The 27,863-nt window shown below is 34.3% G+C and overlaps 2 protein-coding genes across 7 annotated transcripts; both read right to left on the minus strand.

Annotated features, from left to right (window-relative positions):
• Positions 1–2,146: 2,146 nt before the first annotated feature.
• LOC129285881 (protein FAR1-RELATED SEQUENCE 5) lies at positions 2,147–8,260 on the minus strand. 2 transcript variants are annotated; one of them, XM_054921831.1, is made up of 2 exons: positions 5,620–8,260; positions 2,147–2,589 (listed from the first exon to the last, which is right to left on the minus strand). In XM_054921831.1, the coding sequence occupies exons 1-2, from the start codon at positions 7,810–7,812 to the stop codon at positions 2,413–2,415; spliced, it is 2,370 nt and encodes a 789-aa protein (XP_054777806.1). In that variant the 5' UTR covers positions 7,813–8,260; the 3' UTR covers positions 2,147–2,412. The 2 variants fall into 2 exon arrangements, with proteins under 2 accessions (XP_054777806.1, XP_054777807.1); XM_054921832.1 differs by having other exon boundaries at positions 2,147–2,586; positions 5,620–8,251.
• Positions 8,261–13,223: 4,963 nt separating this feature from the next.
• LOC129285254 (CMP-sialic acid transporter 2-like) lies at positions 13,224–26,712 on the minus strand. Of its 5 annotated transcripts, XM_054920840.1 has the most exons (15): positions 26,433–26,694; positions 26,135–26,201; positions 25,945–25,999; positions 25,728–25,839; positions 25,527–25,606; positions 24,761–24,836; positions 24,557–24,657; positions 24,216–24,287; positions 19,128–19,176; positions 18,988–19,029; positions 18,617–18,738; positions 18,279–18,338; positions 17,486–17,534; positions 14,279–14,373; positions 13,224–13,966 (listed from the first exon to the last, which is right to left on the minus strand). In XM_054920840.1, the coding sequence occupies exons 1-15, from the start codon at positions 26,457–26,459 to the stop codon at positions 13,915–13,917; spliced, it is 1,059 nt and encodes a 352-aa protein (XP_054776815.1). In that variant the 5' UTR covers positions 26,460–26,694; the 3' UTR covers positions 13,224–13,914. The 5 variants fall into 5 exon arrangements, 3 of the variants coding, with proteins under 3 accessions (XP_054776815.1, XP_054776817.1, XP_054776816.1); XM_054920842.1 differs by having other exon boundaries at positions 25,945–26,201; positions 26,506–26,695; XM_054920841.1 differs by having other exon boundaries at positions 25,945–26,201; positions 26,476–26,695.
• Positions 26,713–27,863: the final 1,151 nt, after the last annotated feature.

The following is a 27,863-nucleotide window of genomic DNA, read 5'->3' on the forward strand; positions in this document are numbered from 1 at the left end:
TCATTCCCATAAGAATATGATGGTTCGACACTTCAAACAATTGGAGACTCAGTGGTAGAGCCAAGAGCATTAATCAAAGAATGCAAGGTAATTTAATTCTTAATATTTCTTATATTTTTAATAATTAAAAAGTTATTTTTTAAGCCTAAAAAGTTAATAATATAAGTATGGTAAGCATATCAAGCATGTTGATATCACCTTTATTGTAAAAATATTTTTTCGCATCTTAATAACATGATGCAATTTCGATTTCTTGCTTTTAATGAAAAATCTTTTAAGTTAATCTTAGTTTGTTGTTGTTATTGAATTGACACACAATTTTGAAGCAAGATTGTTGGATGTTTGAAAAACTTTCCATTTTTATATTCAAAATCCATAGAACTTACAATTATTTAATTAAAATTATCTTAGGATATCAACTATATAATTACTTGAAACTTACAAGTGAAAATGATCAAAAGCAAATAAATAAGCATATATCTCAATTTTTAAGAACATCAAGAAATTACTAGCTTACAATAGAGAAATCACCAATAAAAATGTTCCTCCCCCCCCCCCCAAAATAAGTAGGACATATTGTTTAATGGTACAATGTGATTATCAATCTAAATGGTTAATAAGAAGAAAAAACTACTGCTTATATAAAAAAAAGAAGAATAAAAAACTACCACTCAAAAGGATGATTTTATTAAGATTGGGTTTTATTATAAACTAAACTGATTTTTAAACAAAAATTTTTTATTAATGTTTGGTAGTAAATTTAAAATTTTGGGCTTAAACTTATAGGGCTTGAATTAAAATATTACATGCCTTAACCGTAGGAGCTGCAAACAATTTCATTTAGTCCAAAAAGTTTTGGGAACAAATATTTTTTATCTAGCCGTAGCATAGTAACATTCCAAAAGTTAAAAAGGTACAAAATTGCATAATTTATGCACTATAGCTGTAATTTTCTCCCAAACCTCTGCAGGCCTCAAAAGAGGCAAAAATTGCACTGTAGGCCCAATTAATTTTGTTATTGCATTACAAGTTTAAGGGCTCTTGTTACAATTTTTTTTAAAAATGAAAGTACAATTTTGCTATTATATAATTTGAAAACTTAAATCATGCATAACACAATGTCCAACGATGTATAGCATAATGTTCATCAATGCACAACATAATATCCATGCATGTCAAATTGATTAGTAAGTTTAATAAAATATACAAGTGAAGTACAAAATATATAAAATAATGTCTTAAGAATTCATGAATACTATATTGTACATCTATGAGCATCGTGTTATACATACAAATAAATATAATTAATATTGTGTTATACATTTATGTATATCATGTTATGCATTTATAGATATTGTATCATACATAATTTGAATTTTCAAAAAACATAAAGACAATTATACTTTCACTCCAAAAAAAAAAAAACCTTTAAACTTGCAGGGCAATATCAAAATGTATTGAGCTCAAAGTGATATTTTGTATTGTTTTAAGGCTTGCAGTGCGATTGTCCCCACAATTTATCCTTCCTTGTTTACCTCATCATTCATCAATACTGGTATCGAGTCCCCGCCCATCTATTTCCAACCCAATTTCTTTTTTGTCCCCTAGAAAATTGAGAAAATTCTATCATTCACAAGTCTATTTATGTTTAACAAGCGAGTATTAAATTTACTCTAATTTGGATATTTTATTTTTTAAAAATTTTTAATATTTAATATCAGTGATTTTGAAATAATTTTATAAAAAAAGGCCAAAAAATTAAAAATACGCAAAGTCAACGAAATATTTACAAGTAACTTACAAGTAGTTCAACTTTTCAAGGATTTGATAGGAAGATGATGACATAGGCTTTCAATACATTTATATTTCGTGGCATATAAATGATTTGAACAAAAATTAAGATAGATACAATTTTTTTTTTAAAAAAAAGGTTAGCATATAAGATCTTGTGCCTCAAATAGATGGATTAATCTAAGTAAATATTATCCACAAATTATCCTCAAGTCACAGTAAACGGGTTTTCAACCAAAAAAAGGTTAAGAAAGAAAAAAGAAAATTGAAAACGGATGACTTACCTCCATCGTCGACGAAAATAATAATGGTCCTTAATTGAAACTGCCAAAGAGCAAGGGAAAAGCAGAACAAAAGTGGAAAGTCGGGAAGATTATGAATTTATGATAAATCTGTGGGTGAGGGAGAGCCGCTAGATGTCTGCAATTCTGAATGCTTCATCAGTAGTCCAAAAGCAAGATACATAGCAAACCATCTTTTCACAAATAAAATGGGCCTTAGACAAGGGTTCAAATAACTGAAAATTTCTACACCGTTCCCGAAGAGGAGGAAGGAGAGAGAAGGGTTACTTGGAAAGAAAGCTTGAAAGCAACTATCTTTACAGTACCTTTTCACTGATCCTCAAATACCATCTTTCATGCTGATCTTGATGTTTTGCACCGTAACTGACAACTCCGACTTGTGATCCTCAACAGCTTTCAAAACCGAAAGCAAGTTGGACCGGTAAATTTCACACTTGCGGTTTGCAGATTGAATCTCACTAATAAGTTCTCTGATATTCTTGTCCATATCATCCTGCTAATATAAACCATTAAGTTTAAACAAACGACAACGTATTTGACCATACATGATTGATTATAAATGTACAAGACTAGAACGTGGAAACTAATGGAACTTTCATATACAAGGAAAGCATTAAGCTTCCTCTAGTAAACACACGCAAGAAAAAAGGGGCCTGGAAGTACTACTACCATGTAACATTTTTAAAGATGGAAGTCGACGATATCATGCTTCCTTTCCATCAGTGGTAGAAGCTATAGCGTGGAAAATTTAAAAAATTTTGCGCAAAAAGCTCAAGTACTCATAGCAATCATATTGACAAATAAGCAATTCCCGTCTAAAATCAGGATCCAATTCAACCACTATCAAGATTATATGGTTTTAGCCAACAAAGAAAAGAAAATAAAACTAAATTACGAGGTAATCTGTAAATGACAGTAAGATTAATTGCTTGGTACTATAAGAAAACAAAAAATGAACTCCTAAAGTAGATACAACTTCACATAAGACCATGGGAATTCAATTGGGTCCGCAATGCAGTAAGTATCATATCATAGTGAATAGGTAATTACAGGCTTGTTTGGTTTAGCTTTTGCGCAATCAAAACCTTGGTTAGCAACCCAAAAGCTGGTTGGAAGCTTCCCCCCCCCCCCCCTTGTTTGGAAAAAAAGTTGGCTCAAGTTACTTTTACTTCCAAAATTTTGGTTATCTTTGAAGCTAATTTTTTTTTTTTTTTGGGGGGGCTTGCCTCTAAAACCTTGGTTATCAATTTAGTTAAAAAATTATGAGTTCTATCACTCAAAAAAGTTTCAGTCTGTCAAGCTGACTTTTTAAAAAAGAGTATCCAAATACAAATCATGTCATAGTAACTCACTTTTACCCAAACTTCAATTTGCAAATTGAAGTTTGTGGAACACTACATTAATGTGATATAACTTAGGCTGCCTAGATCCAAGCTTCTGCACCACAAGGGATGGTCATGTCTCACTCAGATACATGGATGATATTCTGTGAGAGTAAACCATGGCTCAATAAATTTAGTCTAAAGCATGTTCATGACAACTATATTATAGCTAGTTTTTCCCTTTTTACCACGCCTAATTCCTTTCTTTTCGCCAACCCCTTTACCATGCCTTATCTCATATGATGTGAAGATTTGGTAAATAGTAATGCAATGTTTGGTAGGTAGAAAAGTGTTTTCTAGAAAAGAAATGAGAAATGCACTATTCTATTTTCTTTCTAGATACATTTCATATTTCCTTTCTAGAAAATACTTTTCCGTATACCAAACATGTAGTGACTATTAGATATTTTAATCCTTTTTTTTTTCCTTGTCTCTTAAGTTCAAATTCTATTCAACCATTCAATGCCTAACGTTCTCTCAAACATTTTTCCGCATTCCTATGCTCCCCACAGAGCAAACATAAACTAATAAGGCAATATCACAGAATAAATCCTCCAGTCAACATCAACTCTCCTTTGCCAAAAAAAAAAAAAGTACATGAATATGAACTAGAGCCAAAACAAAATGCAACTCAACCCTGATCTAGATCATTCTCACAAACAAATCAATTAAGAAGGATAAGAATGCATGCCAAGAACAATTGCATGTACTTGTAAGACAGCTACAAGATCAATTGCCAAAGGAAACCAAAAAAAAAAAAAAGACCAGAAAAGAAAAACTTGTGACATATTCATGAGAGGTTTGTATAAATGAAAATTCCAAGTGCTTGGTCAGATGTGGGACCAAAGAAGGTAGACTCTAAAAACAAACTTCATACAAAGGCCCACTATTGACTCGATGCAAGCATAGAATTAATTTTCTCCTTTGAAAGCCTTCAATTTATGCATGCTTCGTAACCCTGTAAAACAAATAATTTGATGTAGCTATTTGTACCCATAAAGCAACATGTGATTTATTAATTTTGGAGATAGGAATACATCCTATCAACATGCTAAAGCCTTGGGAAAAAGAAATAATACAATAACTATGTTCAAATATGAGGAGACAAAATCCTCAAGATGATTGAGTCAAAATTAACACAAATGCAGCTATGAAGAACTCAAGTAAAAATGCAGGTGAAGGTGGAGTCATTCAAGAGTCAGGAGGTAGGTGATGGGGAATGGTTTGCAAAAACACAGGATGTTGATTTGTGGTGCAAGATGAGCAGATGGTTCCGGATGGGCTAAGTCTTGCATCGCTGAAAGGATTTTGCAAGGTTCAGATAAAATGATGACAGTAGCTTAGCAACAACACTCCTTGCTGGTAATCGAAACATACCATTGGAAATTCGTGACCAGTGAAGCACATACCAGAGCTTATGAAGAAAAGCTGGGAGGTGGAATTATGCCATGTGTATTTAAAGGCAATAATAGCAACAGTTTTCTAGCAAGCCATGCTTTAAGCTTGCCAATGGGACTCCATATTTTGAAACACCCCTTAGGGATTAGGAACTATTTTGAACGAGTATGCTGCAGGGGTGTCCTTTACAAGGATGTGTCTATAGTTAATGGCACCTAGTTGATGAGATGTTTCTTCCTTTTGTTTAAAAAATGATGCGGCCAAGTTTTTCACCATTGTTTCAAGTTTCCTAGGATGTGTTTATAGTTAGAAGTGCCTAGCTGAAGAGATGTTTGTTCCTTTAGTCACCGAAGAAAAAAAAAGATTTGGCTCAGTTGTTCCCCTTTTAGACAAGAAATTACACAATTAAACCTTGATATGTTTCCCAAGGAAATTTTACAAGCCAGCTTAGGCTACAACCTACAAGTAGCAACTCCCGTAAGAGAGCTTGCATGTTACAAGTCAAAAGACTGACAACAAAGTCAGGCATGAACCACAAGGTTATGACAACTATATATTAGCACTGCTTGAATAGTTATAAAGAAAACAGACAGCAGCACCCAACAAAACTCACAATGAATAAAGGGTAAAAGCTTAAAGGTTGATAATCCTACATTGACAGAGTAAATGAGTCAATAAAATAGTTACATACAGTCAAGACTGACACTGTTAAACAGGCAGAAAACAATGTAAAATAAGCCTCTAACCTCTGACATGTGCTGGCTCAAGCTTTCTTCATGAATCCCCCTTGAATAATTTGTATGACTTCCATCATTCAGCAAACAACTCCGAACTTTTCCATTGCTCATGGGGCTTCTTCCCTCACTTTTTATTGCTTCAGCAACTCTTTTTGCAGCTTCTTGCAAAGCAACCATTGCCATATCATAATTTTCAAGAGTCTTTGCTCCTTCATCTACAAATTTCAAGGCCTCATGTCGGAGGGTATTATATCTAACAGTATGAGATTCCAAATAGTAAGTATATACATCAGTAGAATGGTCTTCTAATATTACATTGCTCTTGGCATTTCTGGTCCAACGTTTCAATATGTAATGGGATGGGAGAGTAAGCACATTGGTTACTTTAAATACAGCCAAAACGTGTCTGCATAGAAGACCTGAGAACTCAAACATTTGGCAGCTACAAGTTGCTTTCATCTCCAAAACATTGAATTTAACATAGTATGCTTTATGGTCCTCTCCAAATTTTGCAACATTATATGCAATGACCTCTCCATCATCCTCGGCCTTGGAAGCCATGAATGTCAGTGTCCCAACCAACTCTTCTTGGAACCTCATGAAAATTTTTCTTGTGTACAGCTCAGATGCTTGTTTTTCCATTGGAGATGGGGTCCTTAATATGGGCAAAGTATTCATTGTGTCATAATCAGCTCTTACTTCTTTCTCATTGCGACTTTCAAGTGCCTTTTCATATAGCTTAAAAAATTGATTCAGATTGGTGGAAGCATTGACATAGCCATCAAAATATGAGTTCATGCTATCACTTCGTTGAGTTATGGACATTTCTGCAAAGAATGTGTCTCGCAAATAGACAGGTACCCACTGCCGGCGGGAAGAATAAATTGACTGAAGCCATTCATGGTTCCTTAGATCATACCTATCAACAAGTGTCAACCAGCAAGATTCAAATTCCTCGATTGACTCAGTCAGGTTAACACATTTGTGAAATTCAGCTTCAAAATTGGGATGTTTGAGAAAAATGTGAGATAACTTCTCCTGGCATTTTTTAAAGATGTGCCACTTGCAGAAACGGTGACGGGTCTCAGGGAATACTTGGATTATGGCTGACCTTAGTACAGAATCATGATCAGTTGTTATTGACACTGGAGGACGTCCAGACATTGCCATAAGCCATGTCTTAAAAAGCCATACAAATGATGCTTCAGATTCATTTATCATGAAAGCACAACCAAAAAGAACAGGTTGTCCATGATGGTTGACACCAGTGAAGGGAGCAAAGGGTAGCCGGTATCTATTAGATCTGTAAGTAGTGTCAAAAGTGACGGTATCACCAAAAAATGTATAGTTCATCCTTGCCTTAGCATCAGCCCAGAAAACGTTGCTCGTGCACTGATCCTCCTCACCTTGCACAGTAAAGAAGAAATTAGGGTTTTCAGCACGCATTTGCCTCAAATAATCCAAAACAAGTTGAATATCTCCTTCCAAAGTTCTCTGGCGATTATTCCTCATGTAATTCCGACAGTCAACCTCCGTAAAACCAACGTTGCTAATCCCTCCATACTCTTTAATGAGAGCTGACATGATTCTACGAGGACCCATTCCAGCAGCCTGTAAGGTGTCAATGAGAGTCTTAGCAGCTCCTGATATTTGTCTGTGAGAACGAAGACAATGCACCTGATCGGGTGGAACGAGTTCGTGGTTATGTTCTCTAACAAACCCCGAAACGATCCACTTGCCAGAGTCGTGCATTTTCACTGACAAGGACGCTTTGCATCCCACTCTGGTGATGGTTCGAGGGCGCTTAATCTCTCTATCCTTGGTGCGTTTCTCATTCAAATTGCGGAAGCCCTCCTTTGCGCAGACAAACTGTCTCTGTATAATTGCTCCATCACGCCTGGAACGGCGGGATGAACTGACACGGGTACTGAATCCGACACGACGCGCATAGGAGTTATAGAAGGCCTTCGCGGCCTCCTCAGACTCGAATTCCATGCCCTCGTAAGGTTCAAGATCCGAGAGGTCACCCTCAGGAAGATATATCTCACCACTACCAATCGCACCTCCACCACCACTGCTAGGAGCGGGGCTATAGGCCAAATCGTCCTCATCAACGGGTTGCTCCATGTCGCCCCCATCATCATCCCCTAGGCCATCTCCTCCTCCCAACCCAATGTCAAATTCAAGAATTTCGTTATCCATGATCGAAATTAAAAATTGGAAGGAAGAGGCTTCCAGATGCCGAATGTAAGAATAGAATAGGGATTATATGGGATCCTTATCGAATCCCATCATCGTATTAGATCATTATAGTGCAAACTGCAAAGGAATACTCAGCAGTGGAACTATACAAGAGATGAATTTAAAGTAGACTTCGGGAAAGAACCGACCGTCACAGGAGGACAGACGTGTTTTCCCGTGGGGAGCAGCGTCTCTTGTTCGGCGGGAAGCAATCCTTCATTCCAAGAGGGACAGTAAGTAATTAATAACGATTTCGGGTCAAAATGACCGGCAACTTGAAAATATATGCCGACGGAATATTATAGATCACAGAGTATTTCTTAAAAGTGCTGACTAACTATTTGATTGTTAAATATGCTAATTCATGTCAGGGATGAAGCAGAATAGAAAGCACGACGCGACAAAGAATCTGGCCGAAATGAAGGACACCGGGATAATCTTCCTCAATCGTAAATCGCTCGGTTACTACTACAGTAAAGTAACCCAGAACTGAACTAGTGATTTACAATGAGGGAGGACTGGAATAATTTAAAAAAATATTTTTTAAAAAAAATTTCAATTAAAAGCCCTTAACTATATTTAATAAAAAGAGAATCCAAAAACTTTAAAAATTCATTACTCTTCCAGTCCTCTTTATAAATTATTTTTACTTACCTCATTAATATCAATATAAAATAAATTATAAGGAATAACAGTGCATAGAATTTTAATTATCCCCCTTTATAATAAGTCTAAAAAATAATATCATATTACTTTCTCTCTCATGAAGGATAATTTTAAAAATACCCTTCAAATATTATTTAAAAAGTCCCACAATGATTTATACATAGGACCAAATGAACATTCTATAATATGATTTATAAATAGGATTGAAGGAAATACAATTCAAAAGCATTAAATTGAAATTAAAATAGAGAGTAAAATTAAAATTGATGTGACCTTTAAATGTTTTTAAATTTTTATGAGTTCTTCTCTGTGCTTTTAATTTCAATTAAATTTTCAGAATTTTTGAGTTTATTTTTTATAAACTATAATCAATAAGTTTTAACTGAAATTTTTCCTTTTTTTTTTTTTGAGGGTGAATGACACAAAGATTGCAAAGATAAATGACAAAAATCATTCTCACTCGTGGCTTTCTGGCTCGTTCTACGTTTCACAAGGTTGAGTCCGAGACAAATGATAAAACAGTATAATTATTTTGAAATTCTAAGAAATTTTATGGTATTATTTTTTATTAAATAAGAGCATATTGTGTATCATCATCTCGTTCAGATTGTTTTTCAAAAACAGATTTAATGTCTTAGAAATACATAAGCAAAGTTATTATTTCATTTTCTAATGAAAAAGTTATTGAGTTTTCAAAATTAAACTTGATTGATAAAATAATTTCTATAACTTAGTTGTCATTTGCTAATTATAATCGCAAGACTATTGAAGCTTTCATTTTCTAAATTGAAATAATCATTGAGCTTATATGATTAAACTTAACTAATAAAATAATTTCAATAACTTAGTCATTATTTGCTAATATATTTTAGTCACTGGCAAAATTAAAGTTGTTATTTTCTAAATTAGAATAGTCGTTGAGCTTTTAGTATTAAACTTGAATTTTCAAATGAAGGATAATATAGTAATTTAGAAAGAAAACTTAATGTGGTCGACCCACAAGTTATGGGTCAGGCAAGGACAAGTCAAATGAGCTTGCCTTTAAATAGGTAAGAAATATTTTAATCAATTAACCTGCCAAGCCTTTAAATAGGTTAAAAAATTTCTAACCCAATATAATTGCCCCTTGTTGTGAGACCTTTTTTTTTTCTTAATCAATATATTATTTCGATAGTCCTTGAATATGATTCTACCTTCTAGGATTTAGATTTTTTATTTTTATTTTTATGATATTATGTTAACAAATTTTTTGTTCATGTATTTTTATAATTAGCCATCAATCTTTTTTGGTAGACAAGAGTGCAAAGTCCAATTACATAAAAGACTAAACTAGATTAATACTTTTTTAAGCTTAGAAGTGACTTAAAAGATTATGAGAATTTGAAATCCTTAAACATATAAACCCCGATCAATAATGCTTGTCACTTCATGATTAGGTAAAATTAAATGTTGATTGTGCTTTTAATGAGAATCGAAACTTGTTGTGGAGGTTCAATTCATGACCATAATGGCGAGTTCAAAGTAGGTTTTATGTACAAGATATATGATGGAGATCTACTATATGCTAAGCTTTGGGCTTGTGTGTGAGGTCTCAAAATGTTAAATAGGGAGGCACAGTGAAAGATTAAAATTTTTAAAGTCCCTATTTTAATATGAATCAAACGAACTCGTTTAAGTCAAAATGAATAGAAAAGTTACCTTTTAATTCTTTGAAGTTGGTGCATGTTTTTTTCAAGAGTTTGGATCTCGGGAGTTAACAATGAAGATCTGTTCCCTTTACTGGTATCCACACGAGCATCTCTCTAACTCGAATAGCGTGCTAGCGCTCCCAACGTCTGTTCCCTTTTGAATGTTAGTTTTCTTTTCTATAGGATGTTTCGTGGCTCTCAAAGTATTTTTGCCGTTAGAACTTTTCTAACTTTCTCTTCCTTCATAAAGACGTCCCTATTTATATATAGTATATGGATTAGGGTTTTTGTCTTCTACTTAAAGACCCATGAAAATTTAATTAAATTTATGTTATAACTTTAATCCATGATATAATACTTAATTCGAATTTATAAGATAAATTTGAATTATAAAACTGACATAATATTCTTTCATATCATGTTAGTTATTAAATTTAATCTATCATATAAAATTAAATTTAAAACTAACATAACATAACATAATATAATATAATATATATCACATTTAGATATTATATTATACATATATGAAATATATATATATATGCATATATATTTCAAAATATATATATATATATATATTATATTTAATTTTATATATTATATACATATACATACATACATACATACATATATATATATATATATATTTCAAAATATATATATATATATTATATTTAATTTTATATATTATACATACATATACATACATACATACATACATACATACATACATACATATATATATATATATATATCAGATACACACACACATAAAAATATATATATATATATTGAATGTATATATATATATAAATATTTATCAAATAAATATTTAAATATATATATATATATATAAATAATTCATTCACCCTATATTACATTCATTGAATCTAAACATATTCTAGATTCAATGAATTTAGACATTATAGCTCGAGTTAGACTGTTCTTATGTGCAATCTTGTAGACTCATATGAAATTAGTAGTAGGTTAATTACGCTATTAGCTCACTAGTCACAAGTGGCCTCTAGTAAGACATTACAATTACCCAATTCACATGAAAATTGATGATCTGATGTAACTTATCATGCAACCGTATCACATCCCTTTTGTCACGCAATATTTTGGTTAAATGTGAGACATAGAATTGTTATTCTTCTTTACTTGACCGTTACTATCTTGATCTTTGAGTGGACTGATTGTAGCAATGGAAAAACCCTTTCCATTATAGTATGGCCATACATTTTCTCAATCTTACTCATTGAGGGTCCCAGTAATATCTCTCGCTTAATGTGAGGGACAAATTTTATCTTGACTACTCATATTTCTCTGCATGAATATCACTAAACTTAATCATAGCTTTTATAACTACTCGGTCAAAGGTGACTTTTGATTAGGTCAAATTTCAGTGGTCATTATATAGGAATTCATGATGATTTCAGGTCAAAGGGTTTAGTGATATGGTTATATACGAGATAAGCTTATGACTTGTATTATGCAGCTTTCTCATAGTGGGTCGGTCCAGCACCTTGTACTCTTTCAAGTGCTTATGACTTTGATTTGTATCTTTATAATTAATCAAAGTCATACTAGTCTTGTTTCATTTATGACCCCTCATAGATGACCAATCAGGGACATTTAGGATAATCACTATAGTTTGTTTAAGGATACAGTTATCATATTGAACATGCAATTGATATGATAACAAAAAAAATTATTAAATAATAATGTGCATAGTACAATGATTGGCTCTAGGGCACAATTTCTAATACAAAATGGTATGGGATCTTAGTTATCACATACTCATCCTTGGTTTGACTCTTATGAGGCTACTAAAGCTAGCACTGGCAAAACCTCAATCACTCACATGGAGTACAAGATTATTGAAATTAAATCCTTGTTGGCTCATGATTGGATAGTGTTTGTTAAGATGATTTTGCGACATGCCAATGAAGTTGTTGATACACTTGCTAAGCAGGCATTTTTATTTAGTGTTATTGTGTTCTACTCATTGTTTCCTCTACTAAACACTTTTTAGTTTTGCAGCAAGACCATAATACTGCTGTATAGTTTTTGTTTTCCTTGATATAAAAAAAGATCCTAGTCAACAACCCACATTGTATTTATCCATGAAACCTAAGAAAATATAAGATAGAATATAAAAGATGTCTAGAAAGCTTTTACCCAAGTGATTAGAGCCACTCATAAATCTATTGTGTGCCGGAAGTTGTGTGGGTGTGCTAAAAGAAAAACTTCCCCATTACTCACTTGGGAGAGCTCCAAATGTAGGAGTAAAAGTAAGTTAATAAATAGATTTGAAAGGAAAGCGGACTTGTGTGCACACCATTGCCAACATGAGGTAATCATAATTGAAAATAGTTGAATCATAATTGAATCTCCTCCCTCTGCACAAGTTGATGAAGCACTAGGCACTTTTTACCAAAATTATTTTTGTGAAAATAAATATTAATTTATCTAAGATGCTTATCTAAAAACTTTGATTTTTGATTGTTTGAAATTTAAATTTTGAATGATAACAGTAGCAAACTTTCTCAATCACCTGCACCGGCCACTTCCCATTTGGTGTTCATCCTCTCCACTGTTTCAAGCCTTTTTGTTTGTGGTTCAAATCTGAAATCCATCATCATCAAGAGCAAAAATGCCAAAGCCCACTGAAGGTTATGCAATACAAGGGTGTATTATTGTCGTTGATGAGGAACAGCTTTGTGAGGCACTGGTGGAGGGAAATAAAAAAAAACTATGTTCATCACTGTCACTGAAGAGTTTTAGTTAAGGGAAGATCTGGCAAAGAAAAAAAGTTAAAAGGGAAGGAGGGATAAAATGCAAAGGCGACAGAGAGATGGAAGGATAAAGAAGTGAATTCCATGGAATCTGATCAATTCCATGGTTATAGGGATGGAATCCAATTTAGGCTTTTTTGCTAAAATCAGAATTCTTGAGAATTACAATTCCAGTCCGCCAAACATGCTCCAACCCATAATCCATTTTCAATTCTGATTCCACGTTCAAGATTCCTGTCTACCAAACTGCTCCTCATTAGCTCACCACTTGTTCAATACATTACATCAATTCCACATAAGGACATCGTCCCTTGAGTAAAAGGAACTGGTAAAATAAAATGGACTTTCAAATCAGAAGTTAACTCATTTTATTTGCATAGGACCAAAAACCTTTTTTCTTGCCCAGTAATTCCCCGTAAAATTACTATTCAAGACATCGATACCATGTGTTCATCCTCTACTTTCCAAAATTAAGTAAACAGCGGCGCCGATGGTAAATAACACGCTACATATAAAGCTGCATTGTTGCAAGACTGACTAACGTTGATGCCTCGAGAATCAGACAATGACTTCTCAGCATGCCAGCAACGGGTAAGATAACATAGCCTCTAAATTCAACCAGACATTTCGTGGGTGACCTTGAATAGGTAGTGTTATATAGGAGCAACATTTAATCCCAGCCTCATTTTGACATCAGCTTGTGCACAATATGGAGCTCCATCAAGTTTGGTGAGGCATCAGACTCAATTGCATCACTCACCTATTGTCTTTTGTGAGATCTTGACGGACCAATGTCATAATAAAATTTGAGGTATTAAATTGGTAGTTTGGGAAATTCACTTGAAAGGAGCCCGCAACAACTCGAATATAAATGTGCAGAATTGGCAAATGGATGTCAGACGCCATGACTATCTTTGCATCTTCCCAGCAGAATGCAAATAAATTGCAACAGAGACAACACTGAAGACACAATAACAAATATCTTTAGAGATAGAAACAGAAAGAAAAGCACATTTTATACTATTCCACTAAAAACTTACCCTAAGCACATTAAGACTTCTCTAAACTAAAAACGTTAGTACACCAGAGCCATCAGGATCCTATCAATCTCAACATTTTAAATGGACTCGTTCATATCGTGTCGTATATTGGCATTACCCACTATTCACTATTTCATACATAAGCTGCAATTGATGACAAAATCTAAAACATAGACTCATCATACACTGGCACAAAGCAAGCACATTCACAGGATAATTAACAGCATCTTACATTGTGCCAAGGAAGAAGGCAAGGGAGAGATGGAAGCCAAAGAGAAAAACAGAAACCACCGCAGTAAGAAGCATTGCCACTGAAGTAGAATACACCTGCATATAAATTGGGAAGCTGAGGACAAATTGGATTTCCAAAGGCATAACTGCTGTTACCGGTGAGGGCTATGATGATGTTTGAATCATGATATATGATATGCTCATCTAAGAGAAACAATCAACCACGCATCTAGATCCTATTTGATGCAAAATACTCATTATGATAGAGCTTAAACAATAAATATAAAATAACAAGGTCCCTTTGCAAAACTGTTCATAGCATTAAACCCAGCACACAATCGAGTTAAAAAAAAAAAAAACTTAATGCCTGTTTGGATTAGAGTTGAACAAATGAGATTAAAGATAATCATGATTTTTAAGTGAAATTAATCAAAAGTGATGTTAATAAATCATGATTTTTGTTTGGATACATTTTCATATAAGTGACCATGGTAAAGTTCATTCTATTTGGATTGTATTTATCAAAATCACGTTTGGACATACAATTACCTAAAAGGATATAAATTTTATAAAGTTGTTTAATTTTCTATAATTCAAACGAGACCTTAACTAACAATATTCCATGTAGCTAACTCCACCTAATGAGATGACGCTTGTTGTTGTTGTTTTGTTTTCTATAATTAGCATTATCAAATATAATTTAACAAAAATCCAATCGTGATTTTTCACATGCAGAAGCACCTCTTGGTAGCTTCTACTCAATGTGCGGTAGAGAATCCAAATCACGATTGATTAGGGTTTTCAAAAAATTATCCAAACTGTGCAAATGACCTTCATAATTACTTTTATGGGTTTAAATGAGATTATATAGGCTTTCACTACTAAACCAAACAGGCACTTAGACAATGTCTAAATGGAAGTAATGATCAAGATGAAATGAAAAATTATACAAGAAGCCTTATCTCATTGAGATCGGTTATATGGATTGTACAATGCTATTGTGCTCTATTATCAATAACACTATGGATATATTGTTTACCAATAGGTCCAATTTGATTACTTCTTTAACGGTGTGTTTGGATAATGGAATTTGAATTTAGATTTGGATTTGAACCAAATCCCACATTTGGATACACAAATTTATGAATTTGGATTTGAATCCATTATCATTACAATTTCTCTTGTCCAAAGAAGATCATGGGAGGCATCGATAAGGAGAGTGAAATAGATAATCTTAAACCTTACAAAGAGGGGGAGAGGAACACAAAAGAGAACACTTATAGAAGTTGTTGAATGAGACCTCTTGGTTAACAATGTTCCTAAAAGCTTGGTTGATGATAGAACACAAATGCATCGTGCAATTCATATAACGGACCCCACTTAGTGAGATTAGGCTTGTTTGTACCCTAGTTATTAGAAATTCTAGTCACTTTAAACATCTCATTCTTTTTTTGTTTTCATTATTGATACCTTTATGACTCTCATATCTTTTCTCATCTCTCATCAATTAAAAAATAGAGATAAATTTGAAATATGGATTCTAAATGTGATATTTGAAATGCAAGATTTTAAATTTTAAATTTAAATCCAAATCCATTAATCAAAACACTACCTAAGGGTTTTTCTTGTGCCCTATTTGGTAGGAGTGAAATGAGCCCAAGGAAGCGGAAGTGAGACTAGAGGCCCAAACTTCATGTGTTTGGTACGTTTGAATTGGCTTCCTTGTGGAAGTCACTTCCATCAAAATTGATGGAAACAACTTCAATACCAAATCCCATGGAATTGAGTTCCACTTTGGTCAAAGGCTCAAGTTTGACCATTTTGCCCCATCACCATCTCTCCTTATTATTGACACCAAGGACAATGTAGAGGACTATGTCAATGATGGCAATGAATTTGGCGAGGACAATGTCAAATGACAATAACTCTTGCTCTAAATTTGGATTCTTTGATTCTCCATTGGTTATTCAACAAGGGCTGATTCTGGTTCGATTTCTACTTTCACTTCAGATTTCTTATTTTCCCCCCTATTAATTATTCAAGAAGAAAATGCAACTTTTTTCCAATTCATCCCTTCCCATTTCATCCATTGCCTTTTCACTCCATTGTTTCCACAATATCTTAACAGCAGATCCCTATGTGGTTTATTGTTGCTTTCCATGATTGTTGGAAGTGCCAAACATCAACATGACACTCTTTTATGACCATTGCAAGTGTTTTGGTGGGATTGCAGAGGAAGGCTTTCTGGTGCTATCTATTCAATTCTTTGGCGCAATTTATATCTATATGAAATGCTCACATTTTCATGTACACTTATCAGACCTCAGATCTGTCTTGTGAATTGTGACATGAACATTTTTAAGAGCCATTCTTTATGGCCTATCACTTTGCATCAGTATGGCCACAAGGGATAGCAATTTTTTCAAAAATATACAAGGTAAAATATATTTATATAGAATGACATACAAATTAAATATGTGCGTGTATAAATAATATTTTTACCATTACACAAAACCTATAAACAATTATAAGTAAACACGAAAGGAAAAATGAGGATAAAAACTTATCCATGCTCTAAAATGCAACAAGTCAATTAGACAAAAAATATTGGGTGGCATATGTAGCTGCTAAAGAACCATGTTCATCATTGGTGAATAATAAGTGAAGAACCACCAACTATCACTCAAAACCATTGTTCTTAAAGTCTGAACCAATTCAAAGCGAGTGGTGAGTTGATCCTAAAACTTAGTGGGCCATAGAGCTACCCTTCTAATTATGATAATAAAGTATATACAACAGAGCTTCACCTATTTCAAGCTTTTTATTATTTATTTGGATAAAGGGTGCTTACCCTATATGTATATTGCCATATCAAAGGTACCACTGTGCCACGCATGTACCTGTATGGTTATGTCACATATAGCAGATGCAGCATGTGACTTCAGAAGAGCTCATGACTTTTTCAAAGGAATCTCCTCAAGATATATAAAGTGACTGCAATTGGGCAGCTTTGTTGCACCAAAGAGTTTGTTTGTTTGTTATGTGTTTTTCTTAGTGTCTTTCCTAAGGATGATGCCCTATACAGTTACACTCCTCTTTTATTGTACCTATTATTTCTGCTTTCCAATAATTTTTTCTGTTTACTCACCAAACAAATCATATATAGTAGAGACCTCAAAATATAGACAGTCATCAAACCATGTCTTACCTTCACAATGTTGTCAGCGTACTTCATTACCATTGATACAGCAATACCACTGTAAACAGAAACAACCAGGTAAACCCATGCTATCAATGCACCGTAGCAAAATGAAAATTGTATATGAATGTCATAAAATGACAAGAACTTTCGTTTGAGTTCACTTGATAAGAGAATGATTTGTGCAAAATTTTTGCTTAATAGAGGATAGTGGTGATGTGTGTAGCATGTACAATTCAAAAAAGGAGTCATGCTCATGCCAGTTACGTATCAAACTTTGCATTAAACATGACAGGATACTCCCAACTGCACCACGAAACTTCTAATTTTGCTGCAGGCAGTCTCCATCTTTGGGTCAATGTTTATGCTTCTCAAGTGAGAATTGATCTATTAAACAATTTCATCCCTTTTGTCTCGGTGTAATAGAGATTAGTGACAGACTGTTAGAGAAGAAAGAGGATTGGTGATTAGAAGAACAAGAACCTAATAATGACAGTAGCTGTAATCACTAAAGACATTGTTAAGTTTAGCTCACACACTGGAACTTGGTCCTATGTGAATCTACTAATTACTGTTTCATCTCATTGATGTTTCAGACAAGAAAAACTAAAGTCAATGTTGTTTTGCATTTCTAATTTCCAACAAACACAACTCCACTTCCATTATTGCTATCCATCATGTATGTACAGGATCCCGACAGCTAGGCAAACGAAACTATGAACATCAAAGCAAGTATGAACACTAAGGCAAGAATCATAGTTTTCATTGACAATTTATTTGAAGCTAATCAAGAAAAATATACCTGAGTGCATGGTTGAGAATCATGAGAATGGTGATTAAAGAATATCCATGAAAAAAACCCCTGAGTATAAACAACTTTAAGATGTCAGGCAAATATTATTGATGTGAAAAGATAAGCCTTAAAACCACATCAGCAATATGGCAGGTTTATTCTCAATACTTGCTGTTGGTTATATGAATATTTACCATCCAAACATATGTATATACATAATAAATATTGCTCCATTGTCAAAAGAGAAATACCACTATTTGATGATGAACTACAATAACTAGGGGAAAGAACAGCGATACAAGATTAAAATCTCCTGCAAAACCAGAATAAAAAAGAACGCAGATTACTTGTTCATCACTGCATCAAAATCTTGAATCAATATGGCAACAGCATTGAAGATCATGCCAAAAATATACAGCCAGAAGTTCTGAACATTAATGTTTCTGGAAGGCCGCTTCTTAATAATAGCCTGCGAAAGTCATAAACAAACCTGCTAAATACTAATTCTCATTTAGAATCCTCAATTCCATTATTCCATTGCAGCCCTAGTAATTTTAAAACCCTTGTTCTAGGCAGATAAAAACATGTATTGGCAAATGAATCAAATTCAACTTAAACAATAATTACATTATATAAACTGATAAATTATTTGAACTCTGCATAAACAAGTTTCAATTCTAAACAACAGAGCCAAATCAACCTATTAACCAACATTCACCTCTGTATATACTCCTGCAAAACCGCTCAGGAGTGCCATGATCTGCAGGTGAAGAACTCATCGTGAGAAATATTCTAAAGCCATGATTTTATAATTAAGGCTTTTAAAAATATATAACAAGACAAATGTCAACAACTCACAGTTGCCATAACCCAACCTTGAAAGGGAGTTTGAAGAACATGATCAGAACTGAAAAAAATAATGTGATTTCTTAAGATAAAACATGACAAAAAGACACATCATATACATATTTCTAGAGAAAACTAAAAAACAAATATACTGGAAGAAGATTGCTCCAATCAAGCACATTGTTGAATATTCGAATCTTTTATGTGGTTAGGCTTATTGTTAGGTGCTTAAAAGGTAACAAAGGAAATAAGAGGAATGAATTTATTAAAATAATATAAAACAAAAATCGCATTCTATACTTCTCTTGATAGCCATACTTAGGGGAATCTCCAAAGTGTTGAAAACACTATTTTATTGATGATGAGCTCGCTTCTAAGTTGCTAGTCATATTTATAAAGCTTACAATGAAAAATACTAAATGAAATCTAGATAACTAGACAATTAAATAAAAAAAAATCTTAAAATCTATATTTGAACAAAATACTAACTAAAATCTAAATAAAGTCTAAAGAACTAAATGTCTAAATAAAACGTCCTGAAATAATTCCAAATTCAAATCAAATAATAACAATAATAAAACCACACTAAATAAAACTTAATTTATGTTTTGATGCTCCCTTCTTGAATAAGTCTATAATGGAATATTATCATTACCCCCTTGAAAACTCAACTTGTCCCCAAGTTGAAAAGATAGAAACTAAGCTCGCAAGAGGTTGTAGTACTCCCAGCATGCTTCTTCCATAGGTTATCCTTGCCATTGCACCAACAGCTCAAGCGAGTTATGGTGAGTCTAGCAATGATCTAAGATTTGGTCAGGCGCCACATGTAACTCAAAATCAGCAGATCGTAGTAAGGAAATTGGGCTAATGGGTAGATCAATACCATGAGCAAGTCGCAAGAGAGATACATGGAAAATAGGGTGAGTTTGAGCATCCGAAGGAAGTTCCAATTTATAAGCTACCTTCCCAGTATTCCTAAGTATCTTGTAGGGGCCAAAGAAGCGAGGTGACACTTTTTCAAACTTCTTCTTGGTTGGATATCATTGGCGAAAAGGCTGTATTCATAACCAAACAACATCACCCTCAACATAATCAACTTCTTTGATGCTGTCAATGTAAGCCCTCATCATGTCCTTCGCCTTGTGCAAATCATCCTTCAGGAGTTGGAGCATTGCATCCCAAGTCTCTAGCTAGTCATCTAAATCAGCTATACGAGTTTCTCCCATCACATAAGTTAGCAGGGGAGGCAGGTCTCTACTGTACACCAACTTGAATGGAGAAGAATTTGTTGATGTATGATGACTAGTGTTGTTAGAGTATTCAGCCCAACAGAGAAACTTGTGCTACAACTGGAATGTTCATGTGCAAAATATCATAGATAGGCTTCAAGACCGCAGTTAACAACATCTATTTGACCATCTGTTTAGGGATGGTAAGCAATACTTGTCTTTAACTTGGTTTGACTTAGCCGGAATAATTCTTGCTAGACGGAGCTCATGAAGATAAGATGCCTACCAGATACAATTGAGCAAGGCACTCCATGTAGTTGTATAACTTCCTCACAAGAGACTGCTACAACCTTCTAGCAATATAAGGATGTGTGAGAGTAATGGAGTGGGCATACTTATTCAGATGATCCTTTACCACTAATATGACCTCAAAACCACCCTACTTTGGAAGGTTGGTGATGAAATCAAGAGAGATGTCCCCCCAAATCAGAGAGGGTATAGGTAAGGGTTGGAGAAGACCTACTGGTGCCAAGGTTTGATACTTATTCTGTTGACATGTGGCACAAAGTCGCACATATGCCTTCACGTCTGCTTTTATTGTAGGCCAATAAAAGTTCTTTGAAAGCTGCGTAAATGTTTTAAGAAAATCGTCATGCCCACCAATAGCAGATGAGTGAGCTTCCACCAGTAACTTTGGTCTCAATTGTGATGTGTAAGGAATGACCACACATTTATCATAGAAGAGCTTTTAGTCAACCAAGTGGAATTTGGCTGAGATGACAGGTCCCTTTACAAATCCAACATTATCTCAATGGTGAAGGGATTTAGTGTCAACTTAGAGGAGAGGTCATTTGGAAAAAATCTACATGTTGGGGTTATCTTGACAAGGCATCTGCCCCCTTATTATCCGCAACCTTATGGATGATAGTAAAATTAAATGGTAAGAGCTTTGTGATCAACCGTTGTTGAGGATTAGTGGTAATGTGTTGTTGTAGAAGATATTGAAGGCTAGCATGATCTGTCCTCATGAAGAAATGCCTCCTTAGAAGGTGATGGCACCATCTTTGTATTGCAAGAACTAGCACTAGGAGTTCACAATCATAAGCAAACTTGTAGCGGTTAGAAACAAAGAAACCTTTATTGAAGTAGTAATGGGATGATTGTTTTGCGCTAGGATAGCTCCAATCCCTTCCGTTGATGCATCACATTCAATTGTATATTCCTCAAAATTGGACAGTTGTAAGACAAGTACCATCATTAATACAAGCTTAAGCAATTAAAGGCATTCTGAGTTTGTTTAGACCATAAGAAGGCATCCTTCTTAGTCAACTCAATAAGTTGGCATGCAATGATACCAAAATTCTTTACAAAACGCCAGTAATACCCTGCAATGCCCAAGAACCACACAACTCCTTCACATTTTTAGGAATGGCCCATTCCTGTATTGCAAGGCCCTTAGAATCATGCATTGGTGGTCTTGGTGTAGTTGAAAAGAGGAACTATACACCAAGATATCATCAAAAAATACCAATACAAATTTCTTCAAATAAGGACAAAACAAATCGTTCGGAGTAGCATGAAAGTAGCCAAGGCATTAGTCAAGCTAAAAGGCATAACTGTGAAATCATAGTGCTCAAAATGAGTATGAAAGCAGTTTTATGAATATTCTCAGGTAACATTTGAATTTGGAGGTACCTAGAATTGAGATCAAGTTTGGAAAATAGACAGTCCTATGTAATTCATCCAATAACTCATTGTGTTGGGGATTGGATACTTATCTAGGATTGTAATGCTATTCAATTTCTAGTAATCCATGTAGAAACACCATGAACCATCTTTCTTTGTGACCAACAAGATTGTGCTAGCAAATAGACTGGAATTGAGTTGGATGAACCCATTTTAACCCTTTTTTAGCAGTTCTTCTACTTGCTTCTCAATTTTTGCCTTTTGATAATGTGGGTATCTCTATGATTGTAATTTGGGAGGATTGGGCCCTGGTAACAAGGGAATGGCAAGTGAGTGGCTTTTGATGCAGGCAAATTGGTTGGTTCTTCAAAAACAAAGGGAAACTCTTCAATTAGTGGCTCCGGGTTGAAATAATAGAATCAGTCAGAATCAGCAAAAGCATCTACTTGTTGCATTGAATTAAACCAAGTACCTCTAGTGTTATTAGGGACTCCTTAAAGCTTATACCTCTTGCCATTCAACCAAAAAATTATAAAGTTGATTCCAATTGGGTTACACCGTATTGAGAAATACTAGCCACTTAATACCGAGAAATAGATTAGCCCCCTTAGAGTAAAGGGGTAAATGTCTTCCTTAATGGTCAGTCCCATCAGTACAACTTCTCTATATTTTTGCAGATTCAATTACAGTGCACAATACAATTGTCGAATTTGAACTCCAGAGGTAGAGATGGATGGGGTAGGGAGATGAAGTTCTTGGACTAAAGCCTCAAAATAAAATTATGTGTAGAACCACTATCAACTAATAATAATACCTCTTGAGAACATAGCATGCCACAAAGCTTCATTGTTGAACCTATATTGCTACCCAGAATAGCATTAAGTGAGATTTCGACACCTTCAGGTGCTCTCATCCCGCTTTCATCATCTTCCATGGGAGGGATGATTTCTTCACCTTCTTTTGTCACTTCTAGCAATGAGAAAGATGATTTACAGCGATGCCTAGGTCTGAAGATTTCACCACAACAAAAGCATAAACCCTTGTCTCTCCTTTGCTATTTAGCATCCATGGGAGTTGGTCCAAATGAATCTTGCTGCTCTGAACGTAGAAGAGGACAATGCAAATGATGCTCTGTACATGTTAGAAGATGCGTTTGAAGGAGGTTTTGATGAGCATTTCTAGTCACGTGCAATAAAGGGAGATGGGTTAGTTTATTGGGCCTGGGTTTGGAATGGATTGGGCTCGGGCTCATTTAGATGCACCTTGTTTTCAATTGCTAGGGCTAGACTCACAGCTCCGTAGATTGATTAGGGCTTGTGCATGTGAATGTCGGAGCATAACTCTTCCCTCAACCCATTTAGAAAAACACCAAACAAGCAGTGCTCCAGCCAATTCTCCACTTGTGTTGAGCATTTTTGCACAGTATTCCTACAATAAACCCTCCTATTTGATGCTACATAGGAACTTATCCAGATTTTGATATTCTGGGGGTCCAAAATTCTCCTAAAACACTATAACAAGTTCATCCCAATAGTGAAGCATTTCCTCATGGTTGATCCAAGTGAAGAAATTGAGCGGGTCGCCTTCCAACAACATTGATGAAATTTTTTAAAATTTCCCCTCCCTTCCTCCCAACCAAACAGGCCCTAAAGGGTTGAAAAGACTATTTTATTGATAATATGCTAGCTTTTGAGGCTTTAGTCATATTTATAAAGCCAAATACAATGGAAAAATACTACATGAAATCTAGAAATCTAGATAATTAAATAAAAAATGAATAAAACATCCTAAAATCTATAACTGAACAAAATACTAACTAAAAGCTGAATAAAATCTAAATAAAGTCTAAAGAACTAGATATCTAAATAAAACATCCTAAGATGATTCCAAATTCAAATCAAATAATAACAACAATAAAATCAAACTTGATTTATTTTCTAGCACTTCCTTCTTGAATAAGTCTTTAATGGAACCTTATTTGGAATCTTATCACTTACTCTATTATCAGCTTGCCCTTCATAATTCACTAAATTTTGCACATTGGTTAGTCATGAACATGTGATTTACATGCATATCAGATTATCGGAGGGGAACATCTTTACAAAAAGCACAACTGCACAAGGATGAATTAAGGTTAATAAAATAAATGTGTCATGGCTGAATGCCACAGTTAAATAGCTCTTACTTTGTATTCAACTGAGCAGTGGTGCACCCAGCACACAGCAGAATAAAAGCAGCCCACTGAATCTCACTTAACCTGAAATATAAAATTAGATCAGAACACACAACAGCCTCAGTACCCATGACCTTTTATATAAGTATGATTTATATTATATATTATATTATTCTGCCAGTTAGCCTTGTAGGGATTTAGTCTCAGGAAGAAAGAATGATTGTAATAGTTATGTTCTCATATCACCTAAAATGCAGGAGAAAGAAAGACTGCAATAGTTGCACTCCATTGATCCTTCACCAACAGTTTCCACAAAGAAAGGGCAACCAAAAACTCATTAACGAAAGACTTACCTTTTCTTAAGAATAATCCTATAGAGGATGCCAGTACTGATAATATTTAAATTCTTCAATATTTGATAACCAGGAGCATCTACATATGCAAAGATGTAATACTGCCATAAAATTGATAAACAAATCAGATTTGAGAATGCAACAAAAATTCTATAGAAAATACACAGCATTGAAGAATACACTGTCGCCACAAATATAACAAACCTGAAGCAAATTTTTAACTAGGTAAAGGGCTGCTGGAATGGGATACACTATAACTTCATCCAAGGTTGTAGTCAACCTAGGTTGAAGGCACCATGAGAAAAACACAGATTCAATAAAAGGTGAAGTGACAAAAGCCAAAACACAAGAGGAGAAATTAACTCATTACAAAAGGAAAGATTTAGGCCCTAAACCTGGGTGGTTAGATAGCCAACACTTCATGGATAAGACTGCTTTATAAATTCTCATTTCTCACCCCTTCCAAACTTTATTTATTTTTTTAAAAAAAGAGATCCACTATCATATCAGACCACCCAGAGGAACTTGTATATTAAAAAAATAAAGCAGTGGCAAATACTGATACACACAAATTCAGATTGCATGATATCATCTAAAAGAACGAGTTTCTAACAGTTAACAGAGAAGTAATAGCAAATACAGTATAAAATCCACGGATATGATTTCTTAGCCCCAAAAGTTACCTCAAAAGATCATATTCATTAATTCCCTTGTGCTGCTTCTTCATTGTAAGTAGCAGTAACAGTGAGTCAAAAATCAAGTTCACAAGGTGGACAACTAAAATATTATACTCCCAACTATGTCAATAAATTTTGTTTGCAAATTTGCAAGGCTTTGCACAGAGAGAGAGAGAGAGAGAGAGAGAGAGAGAGATTTAAAATGCTGCCACTCTATCCCCAGCCAAGCACCTCATGAATGAATTGTAAGCTAGAACATACAAGGAAATCTGAACAATAAAAACAGAGGTCACCTGTTATCCTCTGTAACACCTTCTGTTGTCCATATTTTTCCCAAGGCTATGAGGGATATAGCACATTTCAAAGTCTCCACCTATGAGGAAAGAATAATTATGCTGGTCTTTGATATAAATGAAATAAAGCAGATTTATTCTAAGATATTAGCAAAGTTTATGAAATGGAAATATCATTCAAATATTGTCCGATTTCCTCACCAAAAAGTTCGCAGTAGTCACACTATACTCATATTTGCCAGCTCTTTTGGACCAAACAATAAGGATGGCTTGTGAACTTGTAAGAACAGTCAATGCAAGAGTAACGACTGACCTATTTTGACAGGGGCAACGGGGTAAGAAATCAACTAGCAATTTTATTTGTCCTCTAAAGATGGCCATATGAACAGGAGTTATAAGAGAAAACCCAAGGTCGTACTTGCGCTTCCACTTTGATCTGTCAAGTCTGGATTCTCCAATAGTGGCAAAATTATCTAGCATTGTAGACAGAAGACAAAAGCTCACCGAAAAGGCTAACAGAAGATAGATCTTAACACAACCGGAAGCAGCATTATCACCGTCTAGTCTAGGTTAACGAGCGAACGAGGAGATGAATGTAAATCAAACACCTGACAGCAAAATAGGTTTTCCGCGTAAATTCTCAACATCTTCAACTCCCGCATCTCTATCTTCATCCTACGACAAGTTTTACGGAAGTACAAATAAATTCAGAATTCAGAACCCAGAAATGCATAGAGAAACAACACGGAATTGATTCATCCGAAAGAAATACTAAAGTTATTTCCACATTAACGAATAAAGCTGAGCACTAAGTGCAAGAACTTAAAGCTCAAATTGTAGTAGGAAAAGGAAGCATGTGGATAAGCTTCAAAAATTACTGAAAATGCAAGGCAGGACAGGTAATACCTCTCCTTTGATTTTTCTGTACTCCATCTCTTTTCTAGTTTACCTTCGATAATATGGAGATCTTCGGTTATACCTAAGAAAAAGAGTCTATCGTTTGACGATTTCTTGAGTTGCCAGATCGAAGGGGAGTCGTCTGTTCTCCCTGGATCCGTTCGCCCCGTCACGAATAACCCCGTCTGTCCTCGCTCTTTTTCATTTTCGTTGGTCCGTCTATGCTTTGGTCCCCACCCTAACGACGTTAATTATTCTGACATGTACATTAACTCAGTTAATTGTGCTGATATATATTTTCTGTAGGGGGGGGGGGGGGAAAAGCTGATTTGTATTTGTTTGATAATCAGATCCCGTCTACATGTGTGTTGCACAAACAAAAAATAAATAAGAAACAAGTAGGACCAAGAATCATCTAGAGCCCCACAAGTACAATCGAGAAGATTGAGTCGAGCGTCTTCTCATTTACGGTAGAGGAGAACTTGAATTCAAAACTTGCGACAAGTCTTGAAAAAACACGATTTGAATAGAAGAGAAGAAGATTTAAATAAAACAGGCATCGAAAATATATAGATATATTAGTTAATCTAAAATTTTGAATTTTCTCAATATATTTTTTCTTTGGAAAGTTGAGGGGAAATTGCTGGCAACATAGGTGGTTTTCAAAACAAGTCAAAAATTAGAATTGTTTACCAAAATATCATTGGGAGAAATGAAAGAGAAATAAATGGGGAAATGGAAGAGAATAGAGGGAAAATAAAGACTAAGGAAACAACCTAAGAAAGCTTAATAGGGAACATACTTAACTATAATAAAGTCATAAAATTAAATTGCTAAAATATCATATAAATGTTTTACAAATTTCCACCATTAGTTATCAAATCTTTCAAAATAGAACCACACCTATTGCAGCGGAAAAAATTATCATGACCACCAATTCTGTTTCCAATAAAATTAACATAAGTGAGATAGTAATGGAAAATAGAAATCTAACTCAAACATACCAAAGTAGACACCTGTGTTAGATGTGCTAAGTTACTATACAGGTATAAAAGAATTGTAAAACTTGATAAGTGCTTAATCCAACTCAAAGTTATATTAAAAATAATTCTAGAAAGGTTATAAGGTTAACACAATCATAAAACGTGAAAGGAATTGATATAGAATGAATTTCGAAGAGAATGAACTCAAACACAAGGAACGGAGCATAACAATTAATGTTTACACTAGAATAAGTGAGTTTATACCAGAATAATTGAGATTATATGGATAAGAGATCGTTTGTACCGGTATAACAAAGTTTTCTACTGGTAAAGACAAGGTTGAACTCAAAAAATGAAGGTTTGTACCAATATAAAGAAGTTTGTACCAAAATAAGGAAGACTTATATAGCTATAAACGTTTATATTGGTATAAACATTTAGAAAGTATGGGTCAACT

The sequence above is a fragment of the Prosopis cineraria genome, unplaced genomic scaffold, assembly GCF_029017545.1.
Source record: "Prosopis cineraria cultivar Desert tree isolate PC_DT_omini unplaced genomic scaffold, ASM2901754v1 PC11, whole genome shotgun sequence".
In the NCBI taxonomy this organism is placed as follows: domain Eukaryota; kingdom Viridiplantae; phylum Streptophyta; class Magnoliopsida; order Fabales; family Fabaceae; genus Prosopis; species Prosopis cineraria.

Bases quoted from the DNA above. Each gene is read 5' to 3' on its own strand.
- LOC129285881 (XM_054921831.1), bottom strand. From the start codon at position 7,812: ATGGATAACGAAATTCTTGAATTTGACATTGGGTTGGGAGGAGGAGAT. The intron at 2,590-5,619 runs GTTAGAGGCTTA...GGTTTATATTAG, and splicing joins TGAGCCAGCACATGTCAGAG to CAGGATGATATGGACAAGAA.
- LOC129285254 (XM_054920840.1), bottom strand. From the start codon at position 26,459: ATGGAGTACAGAAAAATCAAAGGAGAG. The intron at 25,840-25,944 runs GTACGACCTTGG...CTGTCAAAATAG, and splicing joins AGATCAAAGTGGAAGCGCAA to GTCAGTCGTTACTCTTGCAT. The intron at 13,967-14,278 runs GTAAGATGCTGT...TTGTGTCTTCAG, and splicing joins GCCTTCTTCCTTGGCACAAT to TGTTGTCTCTGTTGCAATTT.